The sequence below is a fragment of the Bidens hawaiensis genome, unplaced genomic scaffold (genome assembly GCF_021521415.1).
Source record: "Bidens hawaiensis isolate Kalapana, Puna unplaced genomic scaffold, B.hawaiensis_p1.1 tig00007738_1, whole genome shotgun sequence".
Lineage (NCBI taxonomy): Eukaryota > Viridiplantae > Streptophyta > Magnoliopsida > Asterales > Asteraceae > Bidens > Bidens hawaiensis.
In genome coordinates, this window is record NW_027491537.1 from 692,025 (window position 1) to 716,313 (window position 24,289).

Genomic DNA, 24,289 nt, shown 5'->3' on the forward strand with positions numbered 1-24,289 from the left:
ATAAATATGTCTTGTATGTCATGCTTATGGTGTGTGTTACTAAAGTGTAAATCGCCCACCCAAGGGGAGCACACCTTGGGTGCAGTCGGTTCGTTCTTAATATTATAAATCTTTTAACCGATTATGGAGTCGTTCACTACTTATTATCTTTATATTTTTGTTCGATCATTTGATTTACCGCACCCGTCTCGAACACTTATAATAAACAAAATCCGTTTATGGTCGGATCCGGTTTCAGGATCTACAACATGCGTATAATGGTGTATGAATAAAACCTTGGATTGACAAATATGAAACGTACGATGTTATAAGCTTGTTAAGGGATATAATATCCACCTACTTAAATGAAACGGTTGCGTAAATCAACAGTTCTTGTACGAATCACAACTTTGTTTAGGTAAGGGTATAGACGTGAGAATATAAATTGACTAAAGAGGTGTTGGGAATTTCTTATTTAATTGCAAAAGGATTTGAAGAGACACGAATCCAATCCCCTGGTATGGGTCCTGGATCCAATGAGTCCACAGGATAAGATACGATAACTACTAACACAGTATGAGCACAACTTCCCAAAGTCCAGTGACCGGAACCTGCAAAACAGACACCGTAAGTCTTGTTACAGGAAGGACAAGAGGGGGGGTCTTCCTGTAACCACCCTCCGGCGTGAGAATCAGTATCCTTCGTAAAGGAGAAAGTACTGAAGTAAACAGACTAAATGTAGTTAGAGTATAAGTGAATCAGAATGATTGTGAATGAATCCTTACCTCATGCAGGTTGGCAAGGTATTTATAGCCGAAGGATGTAGGAAAGTGATTGGGCCAGCTGTCCTCTTCTAGAAGACCTTGATAACTGCCTGGACGCGTGTCCTCTTGTGATAGGTTGAGCTATATGTCCCACGTGCATGGGTATAACAACCTGGACACGCATCGCCCAATGATAGGACGGATTGCACCCTAGCCATGTGCACGGTTATAACAACCTGGCCAGGTGTCCTTTGCTCATTGGCTGGTAGGTCACGTATTCTTCAAGTAACAATCGTGGACATTCTTCTAGAGGGTAGTTAATTGGTGACAGCTGTCCCGTTGGCATTGCATTCCGGTCATTTTGGCGGACATATGTCCTGTCCTGCGGATGGCTTCTGAGGGTGCCAGGATGCTTCCGCGCGTGGTACGAGGACATTATTCCTCTACCGTGATATGCGGGTGATCCATATGTCACGCGTGTGGTATATGAGAGGCTCCTCTATGACCCGCGGGTGGTACTTAAGGGTATTTGGGTATTTTTGGTACTCTACCTCTATAAGTCCCCCCCAGTCCAGTGTTTCTTCCGTGTGAAGTCTTTATGCGGGTGAAATTCTGGACTTAATGTATGTTGGGGGTTTTTGAATTTTGAAGTTAGGTAGAAAATATCTTCTGTTGGTGTAGATAATCATGAAAAAAGGACAAGTTGACCACTCGCAGGCGCGTGAACAGATAATGGAACGTTTATGAAGGCTGTCACTGTACCCGACTGTGCAACTTTTTCTCTTTTTTGAATTTCCCATGTGACGTGGCGGTTGCTGATTAGGTGATGATTTTCTCTCTCCACTGTTCATATCCCATCGCATTAATTGCGATGGGTATAAACAGGGAGAGATATCTTCTAGTCGAAGTTTTATCGTCTTGAATTCCTGATTATCTTCTTGCTTTCTTTCTGATAAAGCACTGAACCTTCTCGTATATTCTTTCACCAATTCTTTCTATAATTTCGAGCGTTCAGACCGAAGTTGATGAAATAGAAGTTTCCTGGGATCGCTCGGTGTACGAGAAGCTGCTTGTGAGTTATGGCATTCCACCGGAGTGGGAGCCTGAGTTTCCTTCTCCTGGGTCTATAGCCAGTCTACCACCGCCAGGTAAAATGGCTGTCTATTCAGATTATTTCGTTTATGGAATTTCCGTTTTCCCATAACGAAATTTTTCATGAAGGTGCTAACTGCCTATGGGATTCTGTAACATCCCGAATTCTGTAACGATAAATAAAAGAGGCCTATGATTTAAAAACGAGTGTTAATATTTAATTAATATTAAATGAAGAAAGATCATGGACTTGGATTAACGATGGTGGATTAAAGGGTAATGGGCCTTAGGTCCATGGGCTTTAAGGGATATAAATATCCCCTTAAACCACCCTAAAACCATAATCCTCATTCCATCTTTCCATATTTCTCTACACACTCAAAAACACACACATCCTACACCCCATATACGGCCGAGAGAGAGAGACGAGCGAGATCCGAGAGCGAGTAAACGTCGGTTATGATTAGATATTTGTTATTCGAGTCTTATACAAGATCTAGAGTTCCTAAACAAGCTAACCAAGATCAAACGAACACGTAAAGGTTTGTCTTTCACCTTAAAGTTTACGTTTTTATAAACGCTTAACGAGAATAGATCGGGGATAAACGAAACGTAAAGTTGTAAACTTGATGCAAAAACGAACTTAATGGACCTGCGGTTATGTACGGCACTCTTAAAATAAACCATAGATCTTGTATTGAACGTTTTTGAACTTAAAGGTCCAAACTTCACGTGTTTTCGGGTCAAATCATAACCAAAAACGACCATAGTAATAGTTGCGGGTTAGTTAAATACCATATCCATGGATTTCGTGTTAAACGGAGATGATTATGGGGGGATTAGAGTGAACAGTGGCTGCGGCTGGGCAACTTCGCCTGCAGCTAAGCTCGCTGCACAAGTTCGCCAAGCCAAGTTCGCTAAGCCAAGTTCGCTGAGTAAGTTCGCCAAGCTATAACTTCCCCTAGTGATAAGTTCGTTCAATGCTAACTTCGCCTGAGCTAAGTTCGCTGAACGCTTAACTTCGCTGGAGATTAAGTTCGCTTAAATGATAAGTTCGCTAAGATAATAAGTTCGCTTAATGCCAAATTCGTTTAATATTAAGTTCGCCAAAAGTTAAGCTCGCTGAGAAATAACTTAAAATTCCAGCTTAACCCCGCTGCCAGGGGCGCTGCCCCCGGACCCCCGTTCGTTGTGGGTAATAATTGAACTAGAAAGACGATATGGGTAGTGATAGTTAATTGATATGTGTAACTGTTATACAGTTAGTCGTGCACTACTCAAGGAAGAGGTAACCATTAATTGAAGAAGTAATCGGGTTCAGGTGAGTTTCTAGCCCCACTTTCTTGTTATGTTTTCGGGGCTGTGTGTATACTCGATGTGTTGTTAATACATTTACCCTAAGTGATAAGTGTATGCCATATGTGATATATGTGATAGATATGAATGATTGCTTGTCTTCTACGCGAACAATCTTCGGATATTGCGCGTACTATCAGGTTATAAATAAAGGTATGAATATTATATATGGAAGATGTATGAACATTACAAATGAACACTTGTCGGGGCGTGAACGATCTTCGGATATTACACGTATCGACAAGGGGTATGGTTGTTAAATGAATGATGTAAAGAACGCCTAGAGTGTTCTTATGCTATAATGTAATTATTGTATATATGTATTGTATACAGGTACCTAGAAGATATGTGAGTTCTACGTCCGACATAGTAAGTTAGGATGGCGAATCCCTCTAACTTCGGTTGGACATATACTTGGCAGGTGATGGCGTAGTTAAGGACTGCGGGCCTTATACGTGATGTAGATGATAGATGTAAACGTAGATAAGGACGGTGGGCCTTATACGTGTTATAGGAGATAGACGCCAACATAGATAAGGACTGCGGACCTTATACATAATGTAGATAGGCGTCAGCACAGGAAAGGACTGTGGACCTTATACGTGCTATATTTGTGTTAGCATAGGGGAGGACTGTGGACTTCGTTCGTGCTATGGTTTAGGTTACAACATAGGGAAGGACTGAGGACCTTGTACGTGTTGTCAATATAGGATGGTACATGGAAGGACTGCAGACCTTGCACGTACCATAACTGGTGAACATAGGTAAGGACTGCGGACCTTTTACGTGTTCACAATCTTGAGTATAGGTATAGACAGCGGACTATGAACGTACTCTCGGTAGACTAGGATTAGTGATTGTAGATATGTATGTAAGTATGATATGTGTATGTATTGTATGTCGCCTGATTAACTAGAACTCACTCAGCGTAGCTGACTTTTAGTACGCACGCAGGTGAATATGTTTAATGAGATATCATGAGAAGGGCACATGGCATGGATTGAGCGGCTGGCATCTGAAGATAGAAGAAATGGTGTTTTAAATATGTGGTTTTACGTTGTGGTTTAAAAGGAAAGATTGAATGTTTCGTAATAAATGATTGATGTTTTATATTCCGCAAAAGTTTTAATAAACTTTGATTTGTAGAACTGTGTTTATGAGTAAATCCGACGCTAAAGTAGGGTTACCGAGAACGGGGCCTTACGGATTCACTTATCCCAATTGCATCTACGTACTGTAATGCAAATTCGCCATTACGAATTTGTATGTACAGCACGTGATATGGTGCCACACCTTAACCGATTCCCCGTCTTCTACCGTCTTACCAATCATGACGATTGGTATACGTGTCAAGGGTTCTCCGATCGGAGTATCGGATACGAAGTTGAGAAGGGGTCCGCCGACTGGAGAAATAAGTTTTTTTGGATTTCTGAGGACGTGGTACCTATTACCATGGTTGGCCGTCCGGTTAATTCTGCTCTTGTGGACGTTGTTACGGCTGCTCATGAGGGACGTGATTAGTTCCGCACTCTGATGGCAGAGCCTACACCAATGCGGGCGTTGCCTGATGAAGCCTTAATGTGGGTAGACATGAGCCGTTTATGGCCATCGGAATTTATGGAGCCTGTCTTCATTGATTTGGATGAACGTAAATTATCCTTGTTGCCTTTTTTCTTCCTCGAAACTTTTTTATGATTAATTTTTATCTTTTCAGGTCGAGGTTCAATGCTCAGTGCCCTTTTTGAGGATAAGGTTTGTGTTCGGAAAAGCATCCGGGATGCGGGCGACCGACCTATCCTTGAGAAAACTAAAGATCGGTTCCTTTTTCCAACAAAGGTGCGAGCTGAGCCCGTTGTCTCGGACGCAACCTTTGAAACAGGTGCGTATGTTCTAAACACTCACCCGCTTAATGCTGTTACTTCTGATGGAACGATCACCATTTTATTATCAAGTGATGATGATGGCGATGCCTTGAATTGCACGCCTCTCAAGAGGAGAAAGATTCTGATGACGATGCCCCTGAATTTTCCTCTATCTCACATCTATTAGCAGAATTGGAGAAAAAGAGAGCTTTTTCAGCTTTCCAAGCGAGTCATGCGGGTACAAAGACTGCGGACGCTGAGGCGGGATCTTCAAAGAAGAAACGAAAAACTCATCGTCCCAAGAAGCCACAGTACAGTCTTGCTGAACGCATTGATATAATAGAAGGTATGTATCTCCCTTTTCTGCGTTTTACTATTTGAGATGTTAGCTAAGTATAGCTTTTCTTTTTTGTAGATCCATTGATATTTGGGGATGATGTATCCGAGAGGTTACCTACACCAACTCCCCAAAATGAGATGCAACCGTCTCCTGATCTGGAGAGGATTACGGAAGATCGGCCACCATCTCCTCTGATTGAGGCAGCGACAGAAGAAAGGCCACCGACTCCTCCGGTTGATACTATATTTGAGCAACCAAACATCCAGTCTGGTAATGATAATCGTTATGACTATCTTTTTCAGACTGGAAGTGCTACTGGTTTCCAAAGGGACAACCCTTCCGTGAATGCGGAGGGTTTCAGGATTAACGAGTCTCCTCCTCGTTCACCTCCCCAACAATCATCCTCAATCCCAGTTCGCCTTGAACCTTCAGGTTCCCGTTACTATGGGGACACGAACTTAGGAGATAAGTTTGATTTGTTTGTCCCTCCATGGGACATTACTAATGGGTCCCGGTTTTCTGATTCTGGGACCTGTATGAGCTTTGTCAAACAATGTGTGCTGCCAGCCGAGATGGTGTATCAGCGTGACCGCTCCCGCCATGAACTCCACACTGATCTTTCATTTTCCTTGGCTAATTCTTTAGCATGTAGCCAGGAAATCTTGCGCGAATGGCGAACTATGGGCGGGAAGCTGGGTGAAGCTTACCGGGCCACCGAGGCTGTGAAAAAATAAGTTGAAGAGCATCGTGTGGCGGCTAGTACTGCTAAATGGAAGCAGGCAGACGCGAAGATCGCCCTCAAGGGTGAGCAGGACCGGAATGCCACCGTTGCTCGCCAATGGAAGGAGGCCTGGAAAAACAGAACTCTCTTCTTGAGGCTGCCCAGGCTAAGGCTCAGAAAGAAAAAGATGATTTGGCCCGGGCTCAAGAAGCAAATTTGGCTTTAGAAAATCAAGTGACCTTTCAAGGCACTCGAATCCAAGAGCTTGAATCGGAGCTGAAGTTGCAGAGGGAGCAAGTTGAGCTTAGAGACAAAAGTGCTGCTGAGATTCAAGCTGCTTATGACTCCCTCCTGCAAGCTCGTGAGGAAGCGACGACGGAATCTCAAGAACTCCGGATGCGAGCTGAACGCGCGGAGGAGACCATCAGTGGTTTCTTACTCGGGGAGTTGATGCTGTAAGTTTTTCCCACTTTAATGTTCATTTCCTATCTCGCATTTTGATGCTAAAGACTTATGTTTTTATTTTGACAGGTCGTCCGTCACATCAAGGGAAGTGCGGAGCTAACGGATAGCTTTGCCAATCTGATGGCTACCTCCTCCTCGCTCGGACGTGTGAGAGGTTTTCATTAAGGGATGACCTATGCTCATAGTAATCGCACGTTTAAGGATCATCCGCTTCATGGCCTTGAAGTCAAGCAGGAACATACTATGCGGATCAAAGAACATGATGACCTGGTCTTCCCATTGCAGAATATGCTTCCGGAGTTTGCTTCCTCCGCTGATCGTGTACAGTAGTTGAAGAGCTATCTAGGTGATGAGTCTGAGGATGACTCTTCTGAGGACACTTCACCAAAGGCTCCGGAAGATACAACAGCTTAAATCCGTAGACTAGGGTAGGCTAGATTCTTAAGCTTTGTAATTGTTTTCCATCTGTTTTGTAACCATCTTTTGAATGTTAATTGAAAATGAACTTTTCTTATCTTTTGTGAATATTCAACTGTTTGAAGAAAATATCCTTAGAAGATATTTTTGAAATTTGAAACTCTTGCAAGTTGGATAATTATGATGACGTGGCGGAGAGAGAAACTTCTTAGAGGCAACTGACAAGACGTGTATGACGCCCTTGACAGCCTGTTTGCACTTTCTTGAATCTCCCGCCTGACGTGTCAGTCATCTGGCGGTCCGCGATTTCTCTCTCTTCTGGCACTCCATCAGTCGCATTAATTGCGATGAGTATAAATAGATCACTTTTGATTCCATTTAACTCTTTATCACTTTCAAATTCTCCTTCTTTCAAATATTCAAACCTTAAAACTTTCTGAGATTTTTTTCTTCTTACTTAAATGGCCGGAGAGAAAAAGGGTACCCCTACCATTTGTGAGGTCGTTGTAAACCTTAAGCAGAAGGATTTTGATGACGTTGTTAATGTATAAGGTCTGGCGTCTGAATGGGAACCAGAACGTCCAACGAAGGGTTCTGTTGCTACCAGTCCACCGCCGAAGAAGATGGCTATATACATAGACCATTTTACAATGGGAAACTTCCGGATCCCGATAACTAAGTTCGTCTGATCGATCTTGAAGACCTATGGGATTCATATATCTTAGATCCATCCTTTTGGGATGTTAAGGATTGGCACTTCGAATTCTGTTGTCAAGTTCGAAATTTTGAACCATCTATTGGCATGTTTGCCGTGTTCTACAATATGACCTTCCGAGATGGATGGTGCAGTTTTGCTTCCACCGGGAAGAACGTTATAGGTACGGAATGGATCCGTAGCCTACATGGCTGGAAGCCAAAGTTTTTCTGGATTAGGGAAGATGTTTTCCCGTTCCCAATGATTGTTCGTAAGGCGGAAGAGGCCATGCCAGTGGTTCCGGCTGCTGCTCACGAGGGTCTTTCCTAGTTTACGGCTCTGACTGCCACGCCAACTCCTATGCGCCCTATCCATGAGGGGGCGATGGTGAGTGCAAAATGAGCCGTCTGTTGCCATTCCCTAAGTTGGAGCCCTACTATGAGAGGACTGACAAGAGTAAGCCTCATATTACTTCTACTTTCTTTAATAAACATCTGATTCTGACTCGTATTATTATTTGTACAGGTGAGGGTTCCGCCTTTGATACTTTGTTGGATCATGAAGGCGGAATGATGGTGCGCCGCCGAATCGATCCGAGGGATGTGCCCTTTTTGGACCGCACCAGTACTAACTTCCTGTTTCCACCGCGTTTCGCTCGGAATCAATAGTTTCCGAGGCGATGTTCGCCAAAGGTGAGGATTATGTTGAGGAATGCATCCAGAAAGGTGAGAGCATTCTGCAACCTCGACCTGTGACTGCTATTACTTCCAGTGGAGTGATTGTACTCTTTTCGTCCAGCGAAGTGTCGTCACTCTGCGGAGGAAGTTTTTCCATTGATGCTACTAACGTTGTGGACTCAACTGCAGGTCTCACCCGCTAGAGAGCCTCTACTAGCCATGCGATGGAGCAAGAAAATTTTGTCACTGTTGCGGAAGGCAACGCGCCTGATGATGTCATCCCTGAAGATACTCATCGGGCTGGTGATGCTGGTGCCTCCAAAGTGGCTGGTAAGCGTAAGGTTAACCCCGGCAAGGCTGCTACGAAGAAGAAATCCAAGAAGGCCAAGTCTGCTGCCTTGGAAGCACGTTTAAACCAACTTGACGCGGAAGACGCTTCCTTGGGTAAGTTAAATATTTCTCACATTTGTTAACTTTTATAAGTTAAATATATTTCTAATCAACTGTTAACGTTATTTAGTGGACATGGATGACCTTATTGAAGGTGCTTCAGGTTTGAAGAGTTCGACTCCTCTTCCGCCACCATCATCTCCGCCTCCCAACACTACCAAAGATCCGATATTTGTGGCAGATGATTCCCCTATGAAGAATAAGGAAGCTGACAATACTGAATATGTTAGTATGTCACCTTCTTACAACGTTCATCACTTTAGGGATCAAGGAGGTGAGAGCATGTTTCCCTATGGTCCTTGGACCTCCCCGGCTCCTCAAGAGGAAGATCCCACCCCGCATCGTCCACGTTGGTCTCTACGTCGGGACTCGACGTTCCGCGACATGGACGTATGTTTCGAGTATCTGCGGGAGAGCCTTCCTCCCGCCGAGAAGGAGCGTCATCGCCATCGTATCCGCCAAGAGTTGTTAAACTCCAACTCTTATCATATAGCGAATACGATCTCCACCAGTCAATAAATAACCCGGGACTAGTTGGCGATGAATGAAGAGTGGGATGAGCTGGCGATCGTAGCGGCTGATGCAAAGAAAGAAGCTCTTAAGGCCATCAATGATGCCCAGGAGAGCAGTCAAGCGCTGGAAGCGGAGAAGATCGCTCGTGCCGATATTGAGGAAGCCAAAGCTGCTCTCCAAATGCAGCTGGATGAACAAACTGAGCTGATAAAGAGTTTGCATACTGAATCAACGGCTAAGGAGAAACGCTTGACTGATCTTGCTGCTAAAATCCGAGATCAGGCCTTGGAGTGTGCCGGCCATAAGATGGAACTTGTCCGGGCCAAGGCGGACCAAAAATGGCTGCTAGCGGAGGGAATTCCCAAGGTATGTATCCTGTTTTGTTTTGTAAATAATCTAAGTACTTTAAAGTTACTTATATATAATTATTCCAACAGGTCATTGCCGAGGTCCGGGCGAGTGATGAACTTGGGAACCGTGTTGCTGTTCTCCTGAAAGCTTCCAAACAAGCTGGCCGCCAGCTAGGTTTCCAGGAAGGTTATAAGTTTGGTTCAACTTCCAAGCTTCCTGAGGAATACATTTTGGCAGGCCAAGATACTGCTGCTGTCCTTATCCAGAAGACTAAAGATTTTGATACTTTAAAGTTTTCTTTGGCGGAGCATATTTCTGAGCTTGCGGACAAGGAGGACAGTATTGAGCAACTAAAAGACCTTCTTGATCTCGATGAAGAAGATGAAGAAGATGCTGATGATGCGGAAGGCAAGGATGCGGGACATCATGATGTTGTGTCATAGATAGATTTTAATTTTTCTTTGTAATTAATCTCTCTTTGCTGTAATCCGTTTTGTATGAATAAAGAAGTTTCTTTTTGCATCCGATACACTTTGTTTTATTTTTCATAATATAAGTGTTTGTAGGATCTTCTTTGTATGCCAATAAAGGATTACATAACAATACAATCGTAAATGACTGAAATGCAAATTTCCATAAATGAGGCATAAGCGAATTACAAAAGATGAAATTACATAGGTTGTGAATATCTATTTAGGCACGCAGGCCAAAAAGAAAAACATACAACATGTAACACTTTCTCAGTTGGGCCCCGTTCCAAGTTCTAGGGATTTCAGTCCCATCCAACTTTTCTAACTTGTAGGCACCTTTAGATAGTACTTTCTGAATTCTATAAGGTCTTTCCCAAGTTGGGGCCAACTTGCCCGGAGGCTCTTGTCCGGAGGCTTCATTATTGCGGAAGAAAAAGTCTCCCGCATCGAATTCACATCTTTGGATACATGAGTTATAATACTTTTTCAACTGGCGTTTGTAATTATGCTCGCGGATTGATGCTAATTATCTCCTCTCCTCAAGGAGGTCAAGGTTCATCCGGAGTTCATGATCATTATCATCGATCAATAAAACTCTGGCGGATGGAATCCCAGTCTTGGCCGGAATCATGGCCTCTGTGCCGTAGGTTAGACTAAAGGAGGTTTCAGAATTACTGGAATTCTTTTGGGTGCGAAAGGCCCATAGCACATGGGGCAATTCGTCAACCCAACCCGTCCGTTTAGTCCCTAACCTTGCTTTGATTCTTTCCTTGATGGTCCGATTGGTTCTCTCAACCTGACCATTTGCTTGCGGGTGGGCTACGGATGTGAAAATTTAAGAAATCTGCAATTCTTTCAACCATTCCTGTAGCCCACTGTCCACGAACTGAGTCCCGTTATCAGTAACAAGTTTCAGAGGAAGGCAAAACCGGCATATAATGAATTCCCACAGGAATTTCTTAACACTTGCTACTGTAATGGAAGCAACCGGTTTGGCTTCCACCCACTTCGTGAAGTAGTCAATGGATACTATTAAGAATTTGACGCATCCCGGGGCTTCAGGGAAAGGTCCCATTATGTCGATAACCCATTTCTGGAACGGCCAAGCTGAAGTGACTGGAACGAGTTCGTTCTTTGGTCGCAGCGTGTTAGGAGCATGACGTTGGCATGAATCACACGTTCTGATTTCGTGCACAGCGTCCAGGTGCATCCCCGGACAATAGTATCTGACATTCATCAATTTCGCTACAACCATGCGCGGGACAGCGTGAAGACGACAGATGCCTTCATGAACCCCTCTGATTAAATAGTTCGCGTCCTCTACATCCACACATCGAAGTAATGGTCCGACGAAGAAGCGTTGGTATAAAACACCGTCGTGCAACTGATAGTTCAAGGCTTTGTGTTTTATCTTCCGGGCCGTGGCTTTTCCTTCCGGGAGAGCTCCGGATGACAAGTATGCTATAATGGGTGTCATTCAGGATTCCACTCCCGTTTGGATCACAAAAACTTGGTGTTGCGGAACAGACGGTCGGTCTAATATTTCCATGCGGATGTATTTAGCAAAGTGTTCAAATTTTGTGGAAGCCAATTTGCTAAGAGCATCTGCGGATTTGTTCTCGCTTCTTTTTATGTGGATGACCTTGCATGAGGAGAACTGAAGCATCAAATCTTTCGCCTGTGACACATATGAAGCCATTATGTCATTCTTTGCTTCATATGTTCTGTTGATCTGTCCCGCCATCAACATGGAATCCACACGGGCTTCCAAATGTTTAACCCCAAGCTTTTTGACTATCCGTAAGTCTGCCAGGAAAGCCTCATATTCTGCCTCGTTGTTCGTGCTCTTGAAGTCTAACTTTATGGCATATGTAAACTCATGACCTTCGGGATTGAATAACCTAAGGCTTGCGCCAGAACCCTCACTGCTTGAAGCCCCGTCCGTGAACAAAGACCAAATATGTCCCAGTTCAGGAGATGCTTGGGGTTGTTGCTCAATCAAACATTCTTTCTCTTTGTGTTGCGGGACTTCAGTGACAAAATCCGCTAACACCTGTTCCTTAATTGCTGGCCTAGGTTTATATTTTATCGCGTGTTCACCTAGCTCGATGGCCCACTTTGCCAATCGCCCAGACAATTCCGGCTTGCTGAGGACGTTCTTGAGCTTATATCCGGTCAAAACGTTGATGGGATGTCCCTGGAAGTACCTGCGGAGGCGTCGGGCAACATAGACCAATGCTAGGACAAGTTTTTATAGCATTGAATATCTAGTCTCCGGGTCAGACAGTGTTCTACTGACGTAGTAAATCGGTGTTTGAACGTTTTTCCTATCTGTCAGAAGGACAACCCCGATAGCAATGTCTGATGCTGACAAGTACATCGTTAAAGGTTCCCCCGTATATGGTGCTGTCAACGTGGGTACTTCCATCAAACATTTTTTAACCTCCAAGAAAGCTTGTTCCGCTTCCCGCGGTCCATCTAAATTGTGCTTTCTTGAGGCAATTCCTTAGTGTTGAAACAAAAGGATAGGATTTGGTTGCATGATTCGCCAAAAATTGATTCAAAGCAACAAACGACCATTGAGCGTCTGAACTTCCTTGAGGGAGGAGGGAGAGAGCATGCGGGCTACAGCTTGGACTTTATTCGGATTAGCTTTAAAACCTGCACCCGTGACAATTACTACGAGGAACTTTCCTTCCTCCATCCCAAATGAACATTTAGCTGGATTCAGCTTCATGTTGATACCTTTCAGGGTTTCAAACGTCTCTTCTATGTCCCTCAACATCTGGTCTTCCTCCACACTCTTAATCACAAGATCGTCCATATAGACTTCCAAATTCCTACCATTTTGGCCTTTGAACGCTATATCCATTAAACGCTGATATGTGGCCCCTGCATTCTTTAGTCCAAAAGGCATCATTTTGTAACAAAAAGTGCATTGATCGGTACGAAAAACAGTTTTATCTTCGTCACCCGCAGCCATGCGGATTTGATGATAACCCTTGTAAGCATCTAAAAAACACTTGAATTTGAACGGTACCACAGCATCGACCTTGAGGTCTATTTCTGGTAATGGATAACAGTCCTTGAGACACGCCTTGTTTAGATCCTTGAAATCTATACACATCCGCCATGTGCCGTTGCTTTTAGGAACGATAACCGGATTGGCGACCCAAGTCTGATATTGAATTGGTCGGATGATTCCAGCCTGTAAGAGGTCTAGAACTTGCTCATTCATTGCTTTTGTTTGTTCCGGACCCATCTTACGTTGTTTTTGAACAATCGGTGTAAACATGGGGTTTACCCTCAATTTGTGCTCCGTAATGCTCCGCGGGACACCAGTTATGTCCGCGGGTTGCCATGCGAAGACATCAACATTCTTTGATAGCAACTGTTTCAAAAAAAGTCCTTACTATCTCAGAGATAGCAGATCCAATTGTTACAGTTTGCTCAGAAAACTTCTTGTTCAAAACCCATTTTTCCGGTTCAGTTCGCTGAGATTGTTTTGGAATCTTGTTGGGCTTTGAACTTTTAGTTGCGAAACAGTGTCGATTGCCATGAATTATCGCTACGCCAGTGCGGGTTGGAACCCCTACCGCACCGTGAGCTGTGTACGGATGAGCTTTGAAGTCACCAATGGCTTCTCGTCCGAGGATGACGTCATGTTTCGACGTTGCTGGAAGAACTAAGAGTTCGACCTCCTCGGTCCTTGAATGAATTCCATCACTTAAGGTGACTAGGAAAGAAATCACCCCTCGCGGGTGCATTATCTCTCCTCCAAATTCTGACACAGGAGCATTGATGAGTTTCAGTCTTTCTTTATCCTCCTCATCCAGTTGTTTAAAGCACTGTTCATACATGATGTCCGATGTACTACCAGTGTCGAAGAACACGTACTGGGAGCGATATTGACAGAAGAGGGCAGTGATTATCAGGGGTTTTTTGTTGTTGGGACCACCCTTGACTCGTGGAAAAATTACTGGTTCATTTTTCCACTCCTCTTCCTCACATTCTCCTCTCTTTCCTCTCATCTTTCGTCCGCCCTGGATCATATGGACGTTCAAGTCCTTGACTTGCTTTTTGGATGGGCCTTGGTTGTCCCGCATGTGAGCTTTATCAGTACCGGACTTCCCATCTTTCACCAGGTGTCCAAGTTTCCCGGACTTCATAGCCACCTCAATTTCGCTTTTCAAAGCATTACACTCGTTCGTATTATGACCAAAGTCATTATGATACGAACAATGTTTTTGGAATCAAGGAACGACCTCCTTGTGAGTGGCTGTGGCTTCCGAAAATTCACGTTCTCTGTGGTGAGAATTTCAGCGGGAGTTTTTGAAAGAGGAGTCCATCTGTTGGGACCTCGATTCGAGGGTCCTGCTTTGTTCTTGTTGCCGATGAGAGATCATGCATCGAATGGCTTTGATGCTTCCGTATTTGGCTGAAGTCTTGACCAAATTGGCCCTTTTGCCTGTTTATTAGGTGGTTGAGTTTGAAACTCAACTTTGAATTTTTGTCTTGAATTGTTATTCCCCAATGTTTTTTCAGTATTGGCAAATAACTTCGCCGCGGTCATAAGATCGTCCCATTCCTTGGGCATTCCATCTCTACCAGTGAGTGTGCGGATCATCTCGTCACACTTGACATTTTTGCAGAAGGCACCGCGGAGCATATCCCTGCTTATCCCACCAATGTTCAGACTTTCGTCATTAAACTTGGTGATAAAATCTTCTATGGATTCATTGTCCCGGCGGATAACATCCAGAATCTCTGACTGGTCACGCGTGTGCTTCTTCTGTTGGCTGAGCTGTTGTGAGAACTTCTTCACTTGATCATCCCAACTAGAAATTTGACCGTCAGGTAGTTTTTCGAACCATTCCCTTGCTGCCCCTGTCAGTGTTAATGCAAACATGTGACACCAATAGGGGAGCGTTCATCCGCTCACACCACCTACCATCACGAAGTTCTGCATATGATCACTTGGATCAGTCATGCCGTTGTATCTACCCACCGTTGTGGGTATCTTAGCATTGACAGGAAAGGGTGCTGTCGCAATGCTAACTATGAATTTGGACTTCTCGGCAAAGGCTGTCGGACGGTATGGCTTGGTGAAATCTTCCTCAGCGTCGCTGTGATACTCGGTATGGCGGACGACGTCACGCGAACGACTGCTTCTTGCCCTCGAACTCATCCTGCTATCACCCGTGTAGAAACTGTAGTTTCCCGGGTGGTAAGTTGGGTCATAACTATCATATTCATCAAATTAAGAAGGTATTCGCATGTCCATACGAGGACGAGGGCATAACCTTCGTGGTTCAGTAATTTCTTGTTCGGTTTGCTGACTGTAGCGGATCTGACTTCCCCTCACCGTTGGAGGAGGAGAAAGAGATCTCCGGGGAGTTCGTAAGTCAGAGCACGAGCGTGAAGATGTGCATTCTGCACTCTACACTCGTATTCCGCTTTCAGGCTCTCTTGTTGGGCATGAAGCCATTCCTCCGGGGACAGTAGTCCGCCGGATCTGGAATTATGACGGTGAGACCTCGACTTATCAGAATCACCAGAACATCTTCCAGATCTAATACTGAACGAGTTTGGTGAGTCTCCCTCATGATTCGTCCAAGGTCACCCAAATTAGAGCCTTCTGGAGCCATAACACGTCCTAAATCAGTAGGAGTCGGTCCAGTTGGCGCAGTGACACGCTCAAGGGTACGACCACCAAGTGTTGTATCAGTGGCTCGTGAACCCGTAGCTGTACCACGTGCAAATATACTGGAAGCAAAACCTTCAGGCGCTTCAGTATTAATGACACGTGATGTTTGTGCAGGAGTTCCCGTCGGCCCCTCAGGAAGTTTACTCATACTTTAAACGAACTGAAAAACCAACGAAAAGATTGTGTTGTTCTAACACCAAAACGGATGGCGCCACTGAAGAGACACGAATCCAATCCCCTGGTATGGGTCCTGGATTCAATGAGTCCACAGGGTAAGATACGATAAGTACTAACACAGTATGACCACAACTTCCCAAAGTCCAGTGACCGGAACCTGCAAAACAGACACCGTAAGTCTCGTTACAGGAAGGACAAGAGGGGGGGTCTTCTTGTAACCACCCTCCGGCGTGAGAATCAGTATCCTTCGTAAAGGAGAAAGTACTGAAGTAAACAGACTAAATGTAGTAAGAGTATAAGTGAATCAGAATGATTGTGAATGAATCCTTACCTCATGCAGGTTGGCAAGGTATTTATAGCCGAAGGATGTAGGAAAGTGATTGGGCCAGCTGTCCTCTTCTAGAATATCTTGATAACTGCCTGGACGCGTGTCCTCTTGTGATAGGTTGAGCTATACGTCCCACGTGCATGGGTATAACAACCTGGACACGCGTCGCCCAATGATAGAACGGATTGCACATTGGCCATGTGCACTGTTATAACAACCTGGCCAGGTGTCCTTTGCTCATTGGCTGGTAGATCACGTATTCTTCAAGTAACAATCGTGGACATTCTTCTAGAGGATAGTTAATTGGTGACAGCTGTCCCGTTGGCATTGTCTTCTGGTCATTTTGGCGGACAGATGTCCTGTCCTGCGGATGGCTTCTGAGGGTGCCAGGATGCTTCCGCGCGTGGTACGAGGACATTCTTCCTCTACCGTGATATGCGGGTGATCCATATGTCCCGCGGGTGGTATATGAGAGGCTCCCCTATGACCCGCGGGTGGTACTTAAGGGTATTTGGGTATTTTTGGTACTCTACCTCTGTAGGATTTTTTTTATCAAAAGTTAGTATGTCACAATTCTAACTTACAATATATTAACTTATAAAGCACATTATGAACTTTTATTTCTTTTTTTTTCTGATTTGAAGGAAACTAAGTATGTCAACCTAATTTTCGTAAACATTAAATTACAAAGAACTAAAAACTAAAGTCTGGCCAACCGAATTTTAACACCACACATAACGGGACTGATACATACATAACCCGACACTGGTATGCGCATAACACGGTATCTGACAAGTAACCAACGTCGGTACGCGTGCAACCTTGCGCTGATCTGCGTGTAACGTGACTGCTGCTGGTATGCATGTAACATGGCGTGGGTTGCATTAAAGATGTCGGTTACTTGTGCGGTGAGTTGGGTTAAGTGATTACCAATGTCGGGTGATCAACCTTTACAGAGGCCTCAAACAAGCTCTAAAACTGAGGCATTTTTTATTTTTTTATATATTTTTTTGTATGTGTATAAATTAAATATGTTTAGATTAAGTTAACTTTTCTTTTTACTAGATACAAAATGTTTAGTAAAATTTTTCATAAGTAAATTAAATTAATCTTTTCGAATTAACAAAATCGCTAACCAACTAACCAAGTATCAAAAGTTCATAAACATATTGTCAGTTCACAATTTCAAGTATCACAAAGACCATTATATAACTGATTCTTTCATCAATTAAAAAACCCAGTTTCATAATAACACACAAGTTCAGATTTTTTTTAAATGAGGCCTCAATACATATTGGGACTAAAGCCCTAACTTTAAAATGCTGACCCACGAGCCGCCTGGGGTGGTGCGTGTTATGTGATGCTGTAGTCGCGTTTCTCGCCTTGGTACATGTAACCGGTTAAAATGTAGAGTAATTAAAAAAAACCTTTTTTTTTATCCAACCCCATTTCACCGAAAACTCATTCTGATTCTAACCTGAAACCCGTTTTGACCAAACTTCTTTCGACATGAACCTTAGATCAAAATTAACCCTTTTGAATTGACCCATTATAACCCTAAACTCGTGACCCGAACCATTGTAGGTCAGCTTGGCCAAACGGCGGAACTCTCGTGTTGTTGTTTGATATACTTTTCGTGTGAGAGAGATTATATTCCGCTGCGTAGTTACCCTGATTGATATCTGATTAATTGATAGCTAGTGACACACATAAAACGCTTGTTAAGGAGAAATTTACGATGGACTTCCAAATAAAGAAAAATTTGGAGATTGAGGGCAGTCAAGTATGGTAGGCTTGGAAATTGGATACCTATGAATTAAAAACTTGAGAGAATTTGAAATGCTGATTAATTTTGAAATGACCGTCAATATTGAAATGCCCGTCAATATGGTGCATCGGTGCATGTTGTCATATATAGAAGAAATGGATCGAGGAATCTTCCAAACAGAGAATATATTAATGATTTAATGAAAACGAACCATGAACTTGAATTCCATAGCTTCTAGTTATATTTTCTTTGAAATTCTTTGAAAATTTAGAAATGAAATCTAAATATTCTAATAAAATAAAATTATCGTAGACACGTGTCGGTTTTTGGTTAATCTTCACAATTTTTTTCATCCAATATGTCATAGATCAATACTTATTCACTTTCCTTTTACACTCCATTTATATTATATCTATGATAACATGATTAAATTATTTTTTTTTTAAACTCTATTTATTTTATATCTACACATTTTTATAAAAATAAATATTTACATATTATAATATTATACATTGTTATAATATAATTTACAACATATTTGATGAAATTCAAAAATGAACAACAAATTGTGTTCGTTAAATATTGAAAAAAATATATATAATAATAAATGATATCATTAACATATTATACTATGTGATTGTTGAAGATTGTAAATAAAAAAAAAGAACTCTAATATGCTTTCAATTTACGAAGTAATTTTTTAATTATTAAATTAATTATAAATATATGCTAATTGATCCATTTTTTAAAATAAATCCATTTATCTATTGTTTTTTTTGTATATTGTCATAAAAGTTTATAAATTATAATATATGATTAAATCTATCTATTTATATTTTCGGTTAATTTAGTAAATTATACATATATGTGTCAAATTGTAAGGATAATATATACCGATCACTTTTAAATACAATGAAGTTTATCATATTTGGTTTCTTGGGTTTTTTTTATCAAGGATTGCTTCGAGTTTTTTGTGGAACTTAAATTTGATTTTTACGGGTTAAAAGTTGATAAATAGATAGTTTGGTATAAATTAACCATATTTGACTAAAATTTGTTACGGGTAAAAAAAGGGTAATCCGAATATTTTTAAAATTTGAGAATGCAAATAAATTTATCGTCAAACTTGTTACGAGTTCAAAGTTTTGACTTGGAAATGTAAAACAAATGAAAGTTAGAATTTTAAATGTGATTGAGTTTCGAAATTATTTTAAGGACATTTTTGGACATAGTCAAAAGATTCAGGATTTTGCACATTGAGTATTTTTCCCATAACTATTAAAATTTATGAAAAAATGTCAAACACTTCCGACATGCCACCTCCAGGCCTTTAAATGCTTCTAACTTTTATTAAATTTTAAGCATGTGTGCCAGCATTGATTTTTCCTTGAATAGTGATGAGAATGTTGTATGTGAATCATGTCGTACAAAATTTTTCTTAAGTGAAGCAAAACTTCACAAACTTGAATGGGTTAATCTGTTATTTTTTTTTGTCAATTAGCAAAGTCGAGAAGCCCCCTTAGACTTATCAAAATCTTTTTTATGATGAAGCCAAAGACTATTATTATATGAGAAGTATTATCTGAAATTGGTTCAAAAACCAAACACATACGATACTAAGAATAAATTTTCAATATATAATAGATAGAGTGTTCTTAAGTATGTTTTTGCACGTGTAACATTTTTTTAAGTTAACTTTTTTTTGAAAAAATCATTTTTAGATATAAATTAAATCAGTTTATATATAATGATACAAGCATAAATGTAATGCATATTTCTATACATATTATGTATTGCATTATTTATAACTTAATATTTAAATCAATTCATGTGTTACACGGGCTCTAAAGCTAGTTATCTATTAAATATTACAATGACCGACTAATTATAACCTCCGTCGACTAAGATTAATGCATGGCATCCACATAATAATTACATTATATATATATACCAGTATACCACATAAGTGAAAGGCCATACTTACCTAGTTTCCTTGTTTTCTCCCATAACATATATATTCTTATTCTTATATCTTCTTCTTAATTGTTTCCTAGGTAAGTTGCCTCTATCGTTCTTATGTATTATTCAGTCATATCTCTTTGCTAATATATCCGGACGGCCGACGGCCATTCTATAATGATGTGTGTAAAACTGTCCCATTTAATATCATATCATTGTCTTGCGTATTAGCAGAGTATAAATGACAGAAGTGATGAACGAAAAGGTTTTGGCAACTACAAAATCCCATTCTGATACCTCCTCTGGTCAGTTTCGTTTTTTAATGCCATGTTTCTCAAACATTTCAGATCTTCTTTCGCAATTTAAGGACTTTAATAAAGTTATAACTATTTTTAATGTTTCTCAAACATCTTCAGTCTGGAAAGTATTGCTACTCATCTTCCTCGTGGGGTTCTCTGCATGGGCTTATAAAACAACTCTTCCATCACCTCCTAACAAGTTGGGATCTCCGGATGGCCTTCCCATTACATCCTCAAGGATACAGCTTCGTGATGGAAGACATTTGTCTTATACAGAATTCGGTGTTCCTAAAGATGTTGCCAAATCAAAAATCATATACGTCCATTGCTTCTTTTGTGGCAAGGAACATAATCCTTTTGCGATTGCAGCTTCACCTGTGCGCATTCTTAATCTAATTTTTCATTGTCCTTCATTTGTTTTTATCTTAATATTCAGTAACAACCACTATCTTTACAGGCCGTTGTAGACGAATTAGGGGTGTACATTGTTGCCATAGATAGACCTGGTTATGGAGAGAGTGACCCTGACCCTAAGAGAACAGTGAAGAGCCTAGCATTAGATATCGAGGAGTTTGCTGATCATTTGAACTTGGGACCGAAATTTTACGTGGCTGGATTCTCTATGGGTGGGCAAGTTATTTGGTCTTGTCTCAAATATATCCCTCACAGGCATGTTATAATATAACTTATCGACGCCAACGAACTATAATTTTATTTTTAGTAGGATCGGTTCTGTTATTCGAAAGAGGGTCATGGCACAGCTTGTTGGGGCGCTTACCCACCTCTCTATTGTAACCGGATCTTTTTGCTTAGTATATGAATGGAAATATAAAATTGTAAGAAAAAAATATATATTAAATTTTCATGTTAAATTTTGTTAGTTGAATTTATTATCTATTATATATAGTTTTTATTATTTACAATTTTATGTTTGCTTGTTACTGATTATTTTATCAATATTTTACTTCATTAAGTTTCTAACACTAGACTTGCATTATCCTTTTCATTGTAGTACATCAATATAGAGAGATGATATATGTTTCATGATACGATAAACATAAAACATTATCATCTAAAATGGGTAAATGACTCTTCCAACTCTTTTGAATTACTTCAAACAGGCTAGCAGGAGCAATTCTTATTTCTCCGGCTGTCAATTACTGGTGGCATAACCTACCTTCAAACTTAACCAACGAAGCATACTCTAGGCTACTTCAGCAAGATAAATGGTCTTTACGTGTCGCACACTATCTTCCGTGGCTGACCTATTGGTGGAACACTCAAACATGGTTTCCAGGTTTTTCGATTATAACAGGAAACCCTGCTGCCTTATCTTCATCCGATATAGAAATTGAACCAAAGCTATTTTCAGTCATGGATCCAAATCTGGTATAGTAGCTCTCTCTTTATAATTGTATATATCATTATGAACTAAAAATATCACATGCACGATCATGATACCTATAATATTCTTTCATTATTTATTTCCAATATAACAAAAGGGGGAGAAATATGCCCAAATTTAAACATATCTTGACCCATAGTCTCCATTTAGCACCAAATCCCATTTGTTCAACAATGCTATACAGAATACTAAAATTTATTGAGTGAAATACGTGCCTGAGTTTAACTTTAAAATTTATTTTAAGTTTTTTAATTGGGCCAAAAGTGATTATTTGTTTTTGTTATAATTAGATAGCCAAGAATTGGTCTATTGCTTACTTTACAATCAATTAGTTGGCCAAAACACACACGCTTATGTTAAAAGAGAAGATAAGACAGATTTTATATAATTAAATAAGGTATCCACAACAAAGCTACAATATCATTTGAAGTATGTGTAAGTGCATAAGCACACCAATATACATACATTTATCAAGGCCGTCTCCGAGAATTTATATGCCTCGGCCGAGCTAAAATAAAAAGGCTCGTAGACTCTAACGATTAACGAAATATTATAAGCAAAAAATATATATATATAAAATTAGGCCTTATGTAAATTGTTTTTTGTTTGGTTTAAACAATTAAATTTTTAAATGGGCTTATATGGTTATGATTTAGGTTGTGTAGATAATTTTGTGTATAAAAATAAACTTAAAAATGTCTCAAGTGAGACTAGAACCTGCAACCTTTTGAATAGGAAGTTATGCTCATTTGCCACTAGACCAAGCTAATCATAGTATAATTAGAGCAAAACATTAAATATACATATTTCTTTTTCATAAATATATATATCTAAAAAATTTGTGCCCCCGAAAATTAAATGCCCCGGCCGGTCGCCCACATTGCCCTATGCCTGAGTCGGCCTTATATTTGTGTTTGTATAATATGCGTATGCTACAATTTTGGTTTATTCATAGAGAAATTTATGACATCACAGCCAATAAAACAAGGAGAATTCGAGTCTCTCCATCGTGATTTGAATATTGGGTTCGGGAAGTGGGAATTTGATCCACTCGATCTTGAAAACCCGTTTCCAAACAATGATGGATCTGTTCATTTATGGATGGGAGATGAAGACTTGATTGTGCCTGCCACTTTGCAAAGATATATAGCTCAACAACTTGGATGGATCAGTTATCATGAAATCACGGGTGAAGGACACATGTTTGCGTTCAAGGATGGGAGGGGCGATACTATCTTGAAAGAGATCTTACACAAAAAGAGTCTTGCAATGACGATGAATTGAAAGATTAAAACGTGGTTGTATATCATAACTCTTTGTTTTCGAAGTTTTATGAGTATTGTATTCACTATTTTTAGGCTACCGTTTATGCATGCAGCCGTTGGAAGCTGGTGTCGAGTCTATAAAGACCTAGTCTTTTTTTTCTATTCGTTAGTTTATTTACATTGTGTTTATTGTTTCAATAAGATAGGTTTATTGGATAATATTATGTAGTGTGAGCCCATGAGCCCACCTTAAATGATTAGGGTTTGCATATCGTCTCTATATATTGTAATGCAGTAGCAAGAAATAATCAATCTAGTATTTTTACTATTTTCTTACATGGTATCATAGCCAACCACTACCACTCTCGATGCCCCACACACAAACAACTCATAGTTGTTGCCACTGTTTCCAAACCTGGGCGGCGCCGCACTCTGTCCCGATCTTGTTCTCTATTTATTTTCTTATGATATTTTCATGTTTCCGCTTGAATAAAGCTTATTTTTTTCGATTCATGATTTCAATCGCTAGTCTCAACAAAATCCTTTTCCGAGAACATCTAAAATCCTTTTCGGAGTACGCATCAAAATCTATTCCTCAGGGACTTTGAAACCTAGTTTTAGAATCGAGCATTCATTCTCTGTGAATAACGTGGAGTGCTGTCGATCACAGATTTATGAGACACTAAGCGGATTGAGATTCAATTGTTCTACCAAATTGTCATCATCAAACGTCAGGATTCCATTTGACACTCTTCCCTCTTTATGATGTTTTCTTCCACGTCACCGGAAAATGAAACATGCCCACCATCAAACGGTTTAAAGTCGAACAGTAAAGACTCGTCTCTCGTCATGTGCCGGGTGCAGCCACTGTCTAGGTACCAGATTCAGTTGATAGACCTTCTTCACTGACTCTACACACATTAACAGTTTAATTAGACATGGGTTCCTGAGACTTAGTTGTCTCGGGAAGATCGACCGTAAAGTCACCAAATATTATTTTCTGGTTATAAGTTATGAAGTGTTGGGATGTGTCAGAATCAGAAGAACAGTCCTTAGGAACCCATGCAGATGCAAATATCCTGGTTTTAGAAGTGTTTTTGAATTGTCTTCTTCTTGGTTTCAAAACAAAATCCTTAGATTCTTCAATCTTTGGATTTCTTTTCTGGTGTCTATTTGGTTATCCAAAAAGGTGGTTTACTAGTTTTCTTGTTTTTGGATCTTACGTCGTGA

At 40.8% G+C, this 24,289-nt stretch overlaps 1 protein-coding gene across 1 annotated transcript; it reads left to right on the plus strand.

The window, feature by feature from the left end:
• The first annotated feature begins 20,844 nt into the window (after window positions 1-20,844).
• On the plus strand, window positions 20,845-23,078 carry LOC143635898 (uncharacterized). Its single transcript, XM_077103613.1, has 3 exons — window positions 20,845-21,058; window positions 21,511-21,778; window positions 22,770-23,078. Exons 1-3 carry the CDS (start codon window positions 21,012-21,014, stop codon window positions 23,076-23,078), a joined length of 624 nt encoding a protein of 207 aa, XP_076959728.1. The 5' UTR covers window positions 20,845-21,011.
• The last annotated feature ends 1,211 nt before the right edge of the window (window positions 23,079-24,289 follow it).

Bases quoted from the DNA above. Each gene is read 5' to 3' on its own strand.
- LOC143635898 (XM_077103613.1), top strand. From the start codon at position 21,012: ATGGGTGGGCAAGTTATTTGGTCTTGTCTCAAATATATCCCTCACAG. The intron at 21,059-21,510 runs GCATGTTATAAT...TACTTCAAACAG, and splicing joins CTCAAATATATCCCTCACAG to GCTAGCAGGAGCAATTCTTA. The intron at 21,779-22,769 runs GTATAGTAGCTC...ATGACATCACAG, and splicing joins CAGTCATGGATCCAAATCTG to CCAATAAAACAAGGAGAATT.